At 56.2% G+C, this 12,637-nt stretch overlaps 1 protein-coding gene across 1 annotated transcript; it reads left to right on the forward strand.

Annotated features, from left to right (window-relative positions):
• Positions 1–109: 109 nt before the first annotated feature.
• Positions 110–3,739, forward strand: KVR01_001516 (uncharacterized protein). The gene is made up of 3 exons (XM_044789284.1): positions 110–161; positions 230–363; positions 493–3,739. Exon 3 carries the CDS (start codon positions 617–619, stop codon positions 2,744–2,746), a length of 2,130 nt encoding a protein of 709 aa, XP_044649471.1. The 5' UTR covers positions 110–161; positions 230–363; positions 493–616; the 3' UTR covers positions 2,747–3,739.
• Positions 3,740–12,637: the final 8,898 nt, after the last annotated feature.

Below are 12,637 nucleotides of genomic sequence, written 5' to 3' on the forward strand. Positions count from 1 at the left end.
TTACCTGTCCCGCCGTCTCCCCACTCTGCATCGCTGCTTTTCGTCAGACAGCAAGCTCTTTTCGCCTCTGCATTCATCGAGCGGCCTGGCTCCCTCTGCAATCTGATTATTACACGGAGATCACGTCGACTTTGTCCAAACATTGCTGGGCCAGTTCTCGGGTAAGTGAGCAACCTGCACCAGTCTGGTTGCTCTAGACTGACACACGACTCCGTCACTGACCCCAAAGGCTGTCTGTTAGCAGCCAAGCTCACCTCTGCCGACCTACATTGAGACAGCTTACTTGTGCTTCCCTGGTGGCAGGGAGAGGTACATACTTGACACCAACCAGCGGTCGATGCCTGACAACACCATCTGCCATAGGTAGGCTACCCCAGCGTGCCACGAAAAGTGGACATTTCACAATCGCCATCGCCACGCCACACTCTCAAGGAGTCCGCTTGCGTTGGCTTCCCTTTACATGTCGTGATGCTAACCAATTGTCGCTGCTAGGAGCGGTGAATCGAGTTAGGTGAGGTCAACTACCTCGCCCACCACGTTTGGCGCTCTGATATAAGCGGACTCTTCGACACAACGTAGCATCTCTGGTCTGGCCTGGTCCCAGGAAAATAGAAAGATGTCTCCCTCGCGGAAATCTCAGGACAGCACTGCCACTTCGCGTTCGGCGAAGCCTAAGCTGACCATCGACACTCGAGTGTACCCCAAGCCAGCAGTTGATCCGCCGTCTACCCAGAGTGCACCTGTCGGCACGCGCCGGGAGAAAGGAATACCCCCCATGTATCAAGCTACTGACCGGCACTGTACGAAAGTTGCTGAAATGATGAGTTCGCCTACTTGGCGCAGCCAACGACCCTGGACTAGTGGTGTTGAAGACGGCGCTCCCTTCGAGCTCCTCGATGCCCACCATACCTACAATCCGAGCCCCTTGGCGCCCTGTGTTGAGGACGATGGAAAATTGGACTGGCATAACGAGCGAGAAGACACAAATGATGTATTCCAAAGTCCAGTGAGGCAACGCACTCGGCGCCGCCATGCTGACAGCGGTATTTCTCTGGGTCGAGACGCCGAAGCTATGAACATCATCGGCATTCATCCACTCTCAGACATGCCAGGCATCCCCAACCCAAACAAGACTTTCATCATATCGGCTTCCTTGTCCAATGGACCTGCTCACGCCCGAGGAGCCATGTATGGCGAGCTGCAGCCCGTCATAGCCCCCAAAAGGCGGTCCGAGTTCCAGAATAAGTTCGTTCAAGACGACCTCTCCTACGAGCTCCTTTCCTCGGAGCACAACTCCGAGTATGGTTCTCTGGAAAACGGTGAAAAAGCTCGCCACGGTCCACCGCCGTCTCTGTGTCACCCGTCTGGTCAATTTCACGGCGAGGGTGGACAAGACGAACAGGGCATTCTTGACAGAACGAAATACAGGGCGTGGGATTTTCATCTTCTCATGGAAAGAGATGCGGCCATCAAGTCTGTCAACTCACATCAAGCACCTCAAACGCCTCATCGTCGCCCTGACCCGGAAGATACCCAGCGTTTTCAAGGCTTGCTTGGAAGACTTCGTCGTGGAACTGAGGCATTGAAGGAAAGTCCATCAGGCAACAATACTCTGAATGACCCGGCAATCATCTCCTTTGAACCAAAGGAAAATAAACAGCGCTTTTCCCACAGGGAACAGAAAGTCCCTTTCAAGCGATCTAAATCTCCGCCAAAGGGAAACCAAAAGAGAAACCAACATGCTCCCTCTGATTCTGGGTACGCGTCATCAAGCACTCGCACGCAGTCGAGGAGCAGACATGGTACATCAGACGAGATTGGTTTCCAGCCTGTCGCTGCTCAGAATGGAAGGGTCGGCTCGAAAGGGTCTGGGCCAGATCGCTCACCAAAGTCTTCGACACTCAATCCCGCCGCAAAGGAGTTTTCATTGACCAATAACCACAGCGCTCCTCTCGTGGAGCGGAACCTACTGAAGTCTCCCGCCTCCACCCGTACCTTCCTGTCACCGCCGCTGGGCCATGCACCGTTTGGCATAGGCATACATCCGCAAAGCTTTGGGTATAACAACACCCTGCCCATCTTTGACAGCCCTTTCGCAAACTTGGCTCTCCCACCACCGGCCTCGTTACAAGTCTCTCCAGCGTTGCTCCCGCAAACCGTCCCTTTTCCTCTCCCTGCTTTACCGCCTCAGCCCGGCTTGGGCTTTGGTCCAAGCCTCGCTGCAGGCATTCATGGTCTTGGGAGCATTCCCAGCCTGCCACTTCGGCCATCGCCATCTTCATTGGGTCTAGCAAGACAACCGCAACCTCCGGAGTCTGCGCCAGTGTCTGGGCCAATTCCCTCCGAGTTTGTGGGTGCCTTTCACCAACAGCTGCCGACCATGCCCTCGTGCAATAACCCAGCACACCAAAACGATGCTGCCTTGAATGCCGCCCAGGGCTTTCTGGCGCCTACGATGCCACAACTCCCACCTCCTGCGCCACCTGCCTCTTTGTTCGGTCCAACCCACAACACTCCAGTGCCGGCGTCCATTGCACCTCCAGCCTCGGTGGTGAACCCGATCTTTAGGAAGAACGTGCCCAAGCCGAAAGTACCTAACACTACTGGTCAGCAGTACTGGGAGTACTGGCACGAGCTGCGGCGTACTTTTGAACCTGGATATGCGCAAAAGTCGAAGCAGAACCAGCAGAAGCGGTACATGAAGCAGCAGGTCTACAAGAACGGCGGCACGGTAGACCAGGCTTAGGAGAAGAGTGGATCTTCTAGCGTGCCACAAGGGAACAAGGCCCAGGGGAACGGCGCACCAAAAACACAGAGCATTTCCAGTCCGGCAACGGGCAACAAGACCACGGCCGGGAGCGACAAAGGTGACAGCAATGACTCTGGCACCAGCTATCACGAGAGAAATTAAGGCCTCAGGATTCAATGCCATGCTTGTGGGCTCACACAAGTCAGTCGTTCTCTTAACGCGACTCCGGGTGCACTTGTCACATGTTGGCAGACGAAGGTGGAGACTTGAGCCGGCAGTACACTCATTGGCGAGTATGGCACGCTTTTCTTATTATTATTTGTCGTTTTCCCGAGTAGTTCACGGCGATAAGTTGCTTATTTTACAGGGACGGTTACTACAAGCTCGGTATATCCTCATGACTCCATCGAAGGGAAGATGAACACAATGAATGGGGAAAGAGACATCTGGAACACTACAGAGCTAGCAAGAGTAAGAATGGAAGAACTCGAGGTGTAGATATTGTTAGCCTCGATAGCAACAGTTCCATTTCTGTTTGAGTTCAATGTCGGTTTCTCCGCGCTTCTATGCCGACAACAGATCCGTATACCGTGTGACCATACCTATCTAAAGATTGCCCGTGTCTTCTGTAACACTTCAATGGTGTGCTTGGCTATTACGATGGTCTCGCCCAGTTCTAATCACACAAGCACGAAGCTTGTGGGTGGGATGCGGGTGGATCTTACTCGATACGCCCAACTCAATCTCGACAACATGTTTACCCCCAAGCCTGCGGAACAGTCTCACGGCGCACACTCTCCTGGGCCAGACCCCCTCCCTCTCGGGCATCGAGGAAGATATGACCTTTCCAAAGACCCGTGTACATGGCGCTACACCGTAACCTCACCTCGAAGGATTGGTGACTTCACCCTCGTACTAAAGGCCTCGTTGGACAGCGAACAGTCTGCTCTGCCCTAATGTGGCTTCTGGCACGCCGGCGCAGGATTAAATCCTCGAAGGTGGTAACGAGGCGAGTATCCGGTACATGATTGCAGGCACGACTGTAACATGGTTGAATTCTCGGGACTGCCCCACTCACGACACATCATGTCATGATCTACTGGACACCATACGCGTATGCTTCAATCCCGCGTGCCTGGGTGTGGGATTTCTGAAACAACTAAGATGGTGGTGAGCTGAGCTTAGCTTTGGGGGCCGCGGGGGATTATTGATCAAGCTCAACAGGGGGCCCAAGGAAGCAATATTCCTGTGATCCCTCCGGGAGGGACGGGTGATGGTATTCTTGGGTCATCAGTATGGTGCGTGCATATTGGTCATCTCCTCGCGTCCGACTGCCCCTGTGAGGTTTACTAGGACGGACATCCGGCCTTGCCGGTGAACAAGCGAGTGTCTTTTAAGATGTGAAAGCAGGTGCGTATCTGGGCGTATGTGTGTGGGTTTGTGTGTGTGACAAAGTGTGCGGGCGCGGGCGTGTGCCCATGTGGGTAGCTAGGGTAGAAGATTGAGAGATGGCAACATGCATGTATGGTCTAGAACGCTTTTTATCGAGCTGTTATCGAGACCGGTGTCTGATCTGGACGGTGGTGGTGTTGTTGTTTAGGCAGGGCTCCAGGGGCGGACAAGGGGCAAGATAGAAGAGAGCGAGAGAGAAGTTTGTGTGGCGTATCTGCAGGACCAAGTGCTGACCTCCACCTCGCGGTGCGGGAGGTCATGGTCTAAGTGAGGCTGGGTCCGTCTGACACCCTCCCCCCTCCACTCCCCCCCTGGAAAGCCCATCTCGCCGGTCCACCTATTCACCCGTGGTCCGGCTGAGGATGGCAAGCTTTCAAGCTTAACTCCCTAGGGCCTCTGGGTGCGGCAGGAACTAGCGGGCCTCACACGTTGTAATCAGTCGGTTGTGGCGTGAGCTAGGCGGCTCTGCTTAGTCGTGACTTCGGACCAGGCCAGGCCGGTATGCTCGGTGAGCGAATAGCCGGCCAGTGGTGTGATGGTTGAGATTGAGGGCATCATGGATTATGGTCTTGGTCATCTGGAGGGTGGTGCTCGCTCCCCCACTTGACATGGGTGATAAGTCGGATATGTTCGCAATCTGAATCGGAATCGCTTTTCACATCTGACGAAATTAACATGCGACTGGGCTGACATCACTTCCATCCCACTGGAGGAAGGATCAAGGCTGCATGGAGATCGAAGCAGGAAACCTCGGGTATCGGGTGTGCATCGTTGCTCCGTTCCTGGGGTCAAAACGGGGGTTTGTGTGCCAATGGTGGGCAAAGGTTGATCATACTGTGTGTGCCCTCAGAATCCAGACGTCGGGACGGGAGAGAGAGATCCTTGTGATGTGGGATTCAGGCCGAGATTTAGTGACTTTCAAGCCCCGAGCTGTGCAATCAGTACGTCAAAGGATGCAAAGATCCAGTAGAAGACTGGGATTCATTTCCAGCATCTGACTTGCTCTGCACAATTCTGCTATCCGTACCTTGACTTGGTGTGCTGCCGATTGTGAAACTTTGCCTACTCTCTCCGGGAGACTGGACATTGATGCTTAAACCAACCTTGGGGCCGGCGAGGTCCATGTATCCTTCGACGTTTTGCATGGCACGCGAACAACTCGTCACCTGCTCCTGGAAACTTACCTAGGTACGTAGGCATCATCAACTCCGAATAGACATTTGATGTGGACTGATATGAAGGAAGCAGTCCCTTGTCCTGGATCCGATATTTTGTGACCGTGTTTTTGGAAAATGATATTCGCCGTGATGGTTCCGGTGGCCTCAGGTGAGACTTTTCTTTGCAAAGGCCCAACTTCTTTTCAGTCTTTCTGGTTCGATGGGTTGACTTCCTCTCAGATAAGCTCAACACTGAGGTGACCGGTACGGGAAGGAGCTGAGCTCCAGCGACCACAAGGCGATAAGACCTATTCTTTTCTCTCAACTTCCTGCCACGGTGTATCTGTGTCCGAGGTGCCATGGGACGGTGCGATCACTCAACACCCTTCATTCGGTCGGCCATGGGGTAGATGTCTTTGCGTGGTCGGATATTACCAAGGCCTCTGCCGTTCTGGTGTCTCCCTTCGAATATGGGCTCTTACCATCGTTACACTTCGTTTGTGTCTAGTTGCCGTGGTTTCGATCGACCCTGTCTCTGATGGCACCAACTGCGATGCATTGCTCCTTTCCGTCCCTTCTTTCACCAATATTGAGGGATCCCTCTTCAGTTCTCACGCCAAGGCCGAAGTATTCCTTCTTTCCTTTGGAATCATTCCTTATGCTGTTGCCGGTGTGGTTTCTCGGTACTGTCCACGGGTGGCTGGCTTCAGTCCTTCTGATTCGCGATCGGCCCTTGTCTTCATGTCGTAGCCATTGTCGGCCCAAGAATATCACCAGGCTGAGCACCTTGAGTTCGAGGATTGAGCCCTTTTCCAAGTGGTTGTGAACAGTGCCACCATGTTGAGGCGGCCAGGTCCCAAGACGAGGAACTGAGTAAGAGGGGGCAAGGCCTCCAAGCTGGGTCTTATACCTGACAAAGAGAACAGACCTCCTGCTCAAAAGAACTCTCGAATTGCTCGAAGAAGCAAGAGGCCATGTCCTAACCAATACTTGCTCGGAGAACTCTTGTGGTGAGACCTCCAGAGACGTCACTGGGCGGACGGGTGATTCCCACCGTGGGACATATCATAAAACGACGGACATGTCAACGGACACCTGGGCAGTAATGGGCTCCACCCGACTGCCAATGCGCCATCGCCCAGCAGAAGCAAAACGAATTAGGACGACGAACCTTCGTGTCGTATCCCCCCCGATCAACGCTCTCACGGCTATCTTGTCTCAAAGCAGTCATGCCACATCTTGTTGGCCTATTGTCGGACAAGATGGATCACCGTCGGTGCCGAAGATAGTCTCGGTGGACTAGAATGTCGGTCATGCAGCTTTTTCGCCTCGCCTTCTTTGGTTCAGTCCGGGAAGGTCTGCCAAAACAGGAAGGGCCCACAAGGCGATCTCTGTCCCCAAAGACTGCTCACAGTTCGTGCTTGGACGTGTTGGCTCCCACCATGAGCAGTGTTGGATGCCTATTTTATTCCACGATTGGATGCGGCTGCTTTCGAGACATCTCGCCGCTCCGGATCCAGAAACTATTCTGTAGATCCATGCATTGATATGGACTGGACCCTTCCGGAGTTGCAGCATCTGACATCTTGGCCTGCGCCTGTCAGCAAGATCAGATGTACCCTCGAAGGCTTGCTCCGTATGTTCTTGCCACTTCTTCATGTCCGAGGACTGGGATGGCGGTGGGGATATCCTCAATATACCAAAGCGCTGGAAAGAAGCGCCAAAGTTACTGACCGAAGCCACACATTCTTTAGGCGAGAATCACAAAGACGATGTGGCTCGGGACCGAGCAAATTGCACGGCCAGATCCACTCGGACCGGAGAAATCGATGGCGCGAACGGCACGGATGAGAAGAAAATGGAACGCACGCGCGCGCGCGCAAGAGAGAGAGAGAGAGAGAGAGAGAGAAAGGAGGAACGAGTTCGCGGGCTGCCGCCGTTGGCCGTGCGGATTGGGTCGTCTGCCTTGCTGTCGCTTGAGCTGCTGGCTAAATTGGACATGCAGGCTTCGGTCAGTTCCTCAGGGCAGCCAGGTCCACTGCGTCGAATGACAGATCCTCGGCCTGAGAACTGTTTTCATGCAGTAAAAAAATGAAGCCATCAACTGCACGCAATGCCGGATTCCTTCTGGTTCTATCCCTGCCCGACGCCTTTAGTGAGCGTGATGAAGACTCATGTCTGCTGGCATGCTGAATGATAAACTTGAAGCCCATGGATAAAGCCCATGAGGAACGTTTAGCAGATCTGCGCAGTGTCACGAGTCCCGAAATATCAAGCGAATATGGAGCTTTCACCTGGGGAGCTCGGCATTTGCGAGCCCAGATGGATGAAATCACTGCTTCACACCTTGTTGGCAGGTCTTGATAGACTGCTTAATTCTCATACCACCAGACAAGGTTATTAAAATGTGCATCAAGACTCATAGGCTGTCACAGACCCGATCAAGGTTGGACACTGGGGGCTACCAACTTTACTAAGAAAATGGTGAACAGGACGCAAGTCTACGCCCCTACTCGTCATGCGTCTCTGGCTGACGGATATCAGGGTCGGCCGCGCTAGATTCGGCCGTCCGCCTTCAACTTCAGCCGTTATTCACGACACAGGCTTTGTGGTCTAGTTTGCGAGGTCAGGGCCCAAGACAGCAAAAGAAGGACCGTCGAGGTCCACCTGGGCAGACGCAGCGGGATTTCAGCTGCGACATGGTCGGTTAGCAAACACACGAGCCGAAGACCTCCCCACAAACCGTCGATTCCTCTGCAGGTCATCTCAAATTTGACTGCAGGATGACAAGGAGCCAAATTACGGGCTGGAAACAACAGAGTCGTACCAAGAACTAACCAGCAATCGGACCAGCGTGAGGCATGGCAGTTGTGACTGTGCATGCGCTCGGCGGGTCGGGGTGCTGAGCTGACCGAATGTTCCGAGAGGGATGGAGATGTTGCGAACGATGGTAGGACAACATAAGACGGTGAGTTATTCTGCAAGTCTTTGCGGCACATGTCATCACAGAGGCCCGCCAGAGGTTGGTGAGGCTTGGTGCCTCATCACACCGGGGAGGGGAAAGCTGATGCGAGTCCCGAAGAGGGAAGGCCGCACCTGATCGTTCTGCCTTGCCAGATGCTGTACGACGGAGGATCATGTCTCAGAAGGACTCTGATGGACACACACTTGTGGAGCAGCCACGAGCACTTGGTCGACTACATGGCAGCCTGGATACGCTTCGCTACACAGCCCAGGGGTTGCCCATTCGGCGTGCCATCATAATTCCAGCAGCGGCCGCCGTGGGCAGTAAGCACTCTGGCTCACCACTGCAAGTGGAAACTACTCGCCAAGCTTCGATCCTGGGCCAGTCAAACACAGGCAGCCCCCAGCCGCAGCCGACACGACAGACCATGCCGGTCCGGGTGAGACTTGTGGGGCTAGGCTCGGGGCCGACCCACCCGTGTGATGACTGCGTGCGCGTATGCAGTCCTCGGGCCGCCGTCTGCCTGGACCAAGATGTGCAGGGGTTGGGCTCAGCGGCGTCCTGAGGCTCGACTGTGGGGACGACGCGACATGTTCTAGACGCCGACTGGCCTCACACTGGCAGCCCTGGAGTGAGTGCACTGGCCAACAAGTGACACAAGTGACACAACACACGCGAGATTGCTACCATATGAAGCACCCAGCTACACAGGACCTGGGCAGGCAGGCAGTGGCATTTCGATGCTCTGTTGTCAGGGCACACCACCCAATGTGCACGGCCAAGCCGGGGGGCCAAGCACGATGCTCATCGTGACATCTCCGACCCAACCCGGGGGTATGTCAGCGAATGTTTGGATCTGACGTTTGAAGCATGTGGGCATGAGTTTCCCAAAGAGTAGAACGGGTCCTGAAGGGGCCAGTCAAAAAGACAGGGCGAAACGGTGTCAGTGGCGCGGCGGGCTTGGTTTGTTGAAACAAAACCAAGCCGGGGCGCAAGAGGTCCAAACGATGAGATCAGATCCTAGAGTTGGCGCTATGTATCGCGCCGGCAGATGTGATCCATGTGCGTGGCTGGTTCGGTCGGTCCGTCGAGGAGCCAAGCTTTGGCCACACCCGTTGCCTCTGCCCTTGGCCCTGCCACCGGTCCCGAGCAGATGCCCGAGCACAGAGGGTGAGATCCAATTCAGACGGCGCCCGGCCAGCTGGCCAACAGGGCTCGTGCTGCGCAGGCAGAGGACAGGCCGTTCAACCAAGTGCCGGGGCAGCAGGGCGGCAGGGCGGCAGGGGACTCGTGAAGATCGCAATGACACGATCTGGGCTATTGGGGGGCGGCAAGGACCACCAGGCACGGCACGGCCTTGGCTGCACGGCACGGGCTGGGCTGCACGTTTCCCTTGATGTCTATATGGTGGGAGCGCCTTTGCGCTCGCCCACGCCGTGGCACCCCTACATCACGCACCGGCGTCCCGGGACGGGCGGGCGACTCTCGTATACCGGTAGGGCCTTCTCGTCGGGACCAAGAGTCGCTGCCGACCGAACGCCCCGAGCCTATTCCTCATCCAGGCGAGATAGAAGCTAGTCCACAGCGATCGACGTCCTATATATAAACTCTGGCGGTTATGTGCCCATGGACCATGGTTCTGGCTCGCATGTCTTCCGTGTGGCGCCTCACCCGCGTCTGATGAGGTCTGATAAGGATAATGTCTCCGCAGGTTGCATTCTGGTTGCCAACCTTGCTCAGCCTGTGAGGGCACCACAGCACTCTGAAACACACCGGGGTCAACCTCACCCCGCGTACCGTGTAGCCATGTACCGTCTGATTTGTCCTTGGAGGAACCCACGTCAGCGAGAGACGTGAATCTGTCTTCTCATATGTCGAGCAGCGGTTGGGAGCAATCTTTTTTTGGCAACGCATTCAATGCTTGTATCCTGCTCTGGCAGCTGATGGGCTGATGGGCTGCTCTGTCCAGGTGTCGGGCCTTGTCGGTCTTGGTCACCTCGGGGCAGATGACTTGCAGTAGGGTGGCAGCCCGGGAGGGATGTGATAGGCTGCAATGGCTGTCAAGGCCCCTCTGACAAGCCTCCTGGGGTAGGACTCATTGCAAACTCTAAATCCTGCAGACGTGGCACAGCGCGGATGCAGCCACCTGAGCCACATGAAGTCGCCCATGGCCGCCCAGTCCACTGGGAGGCATGTTGGCAGGGGAGGCCAAACTGCCGTACTAGACTCAGCTTACTGTGCTAGCACGGCCCCTACGACGTCACACCCGAGGCTGAATCGGCCGCGAGGCGACGGCGCAATCCACCAGACTCAGCCGCTGCGCTGCTGTGGATGGTGGTGGTGATGGTGGTGGTGATGGCGATGGTGATGTCTTCAAGGCATGAAATGCCAGGCTGCCATGCTGTCATGGTGTGTGTGCTGTCTTGCCTGGAAGACGACATTCTGGAGCGGGCGTCTTTGTTCACGCAGACCCGGGTACGAGTTGAGGCGTGTCAGTTCCATGTTCGCGACCGGGCCGGCCGTCAAGCAAACACCCTCCTTCTTCCCACAAGGCCTTCCCATGCGACACGGACCGAACTGGCTGTGCAGGCGTGTGTTCAGGCGGGCAGCAGAGAGCGTGTCCGCGGGATGGCGGAAGCGACGGCTGGCAGACTGGACATAATGCCCTCTCGAGTCTGAAATCGGATGGAGCGAGGGTGAGGCGAGGCTGGTCTGGGAAGGCTGTTTCTTGAAACCGAAGCGAGCATATCCAGGCCCAACCTGGTGGGTGCTGGTGCCACCCGAGCCTATCCCGGGGGTGTGATCCTGGAGAAAATCGCGGCAAGCTTATCGCGACGGAAGCTTATTGTGAAACTTTGCTGTCCTTTCGTCGTACTTTCCTCCCGTAACATCGGCAAAAGGTCTTCCCTCCATCGACATCGACATCGGCATCGACACATGGACATCGATGTCGACATCGATGCGACCCAGCTCGCAGCTCGCAGCTCGCAGCTGGTGCCTGCGGTCATCATCTCTCGCATCTCGCATCTCACATCTCACATGCTCGCGCACGCCCACCTCAGAACCTAGCTCATCAGATCGCCCGCTCGTCAGTGTGGCCCTTTGTGCCGCGCCCGCGACCAGTGCCGGCGTGCCTGTCCGAGCGGTGACCCGGCCGGCCAGCCGGGGCCGTGGCCCCTGTCGAGACGACTTCACAGTTGTCGAGATGGGTGCGAGGGTCGTCTATTTTGGCTCTCGAGTCTGCCCTGCAGGCGCGTCTCGAGACAGAGTTTGGGCGTACACCCTCCCATGAGACGGTTTCCAATATTTGATCAACTGCCCTTTCTGGACGGCTCTGGACGAAAGAAAGGTTGCAAGGCGCACAGCCCAGCGACTTGGGACGGTTCTGGGGACGCATCCCTGCACGCCCACTGTCAGGGACCCGGGGCCCCAGGGGACCCAGGCAGCCCAGGGTAGTCGGGACTCAGGGGACCCAGGTGGCGCCGTCTAGTGCCCACGCCTACACCCAAAGGGGCAAAAATCTGAGCGTAGCCGCTGAGGGAGGGGGTGTGCACTTGGACCCGCTGCAGAAGCTTGAGAAGCTTTCTGAAGGCCAGAGGGGGCGTGGCGTTAGTCGGTCTGCCAGCGCGGCCTGGTCCTGCGGCCTGACGATCAATTACGGTTTCCTTGCATGAGCGCCGAGCCTTGCAGGAACCTACTGTACTCGGTGGTGACTAGGTAATCCAGTTGTTGTCGTCGTCCTGCTCAACCTGCCCAGCCCAGCCCAGCCCACCCACGCCCACCCACTCACCCACTCACTCCTGGCCTCGCGATATCTGGTCGCCATAGATAGGCCTTGCCCGCTCAACAGCCCGCATCGACTTCATGCCGTGCGTCAGCCGACGGCTCCGAGAGCTCCCCGCCTGCGACCCTCCCCCCCAGGCTGGCACATAACGACGCGTTGCTGTTCCGAGCACTTGGTTCTCGCCCGTGATTGGCGCCGCCGACCCAGCGCGCGGGTGGTTGGACATTTTCGCCAGCGAGACATGGGCATGCACGGGCGCTGGGGGTGGCATTCGTCCCTTGCCATGCTTTCATCCCACATTTTGACAGGGTAAATTTGTTCTGTGTCATCTGGTGACTGGGCCTTGTTCCTCACTGAAACTCGTGTCAGCTAATCTGCACGGGTTTCGACCTGTAGGCGCAGACCTCAGTTCTTGGAAGGTCTTGAGCCATCTGATCTCGCCCCCCAGCCTTGCGCCCTTCCAAAAACCTTCGGGACCTAGCCCAACCGGTCGCTGCGTGGCCAAGGCCCACCTCGACACCACCCGCTTA

This window comes from Diaporthe batatas, assembly GCF_019321695.1.
Source record: "Diaporthe batatas strain CRI 302-4 chromosome Unknown Contig00002, whole genome shotgun sequence".
Classification (NCBI taxonomy): Eukaryota; Fungi; Ascomycota; class Sordariomycetes; order Diaporthales; family Diaporthaceae; genus Diaporthe; species Diaporthe batatas.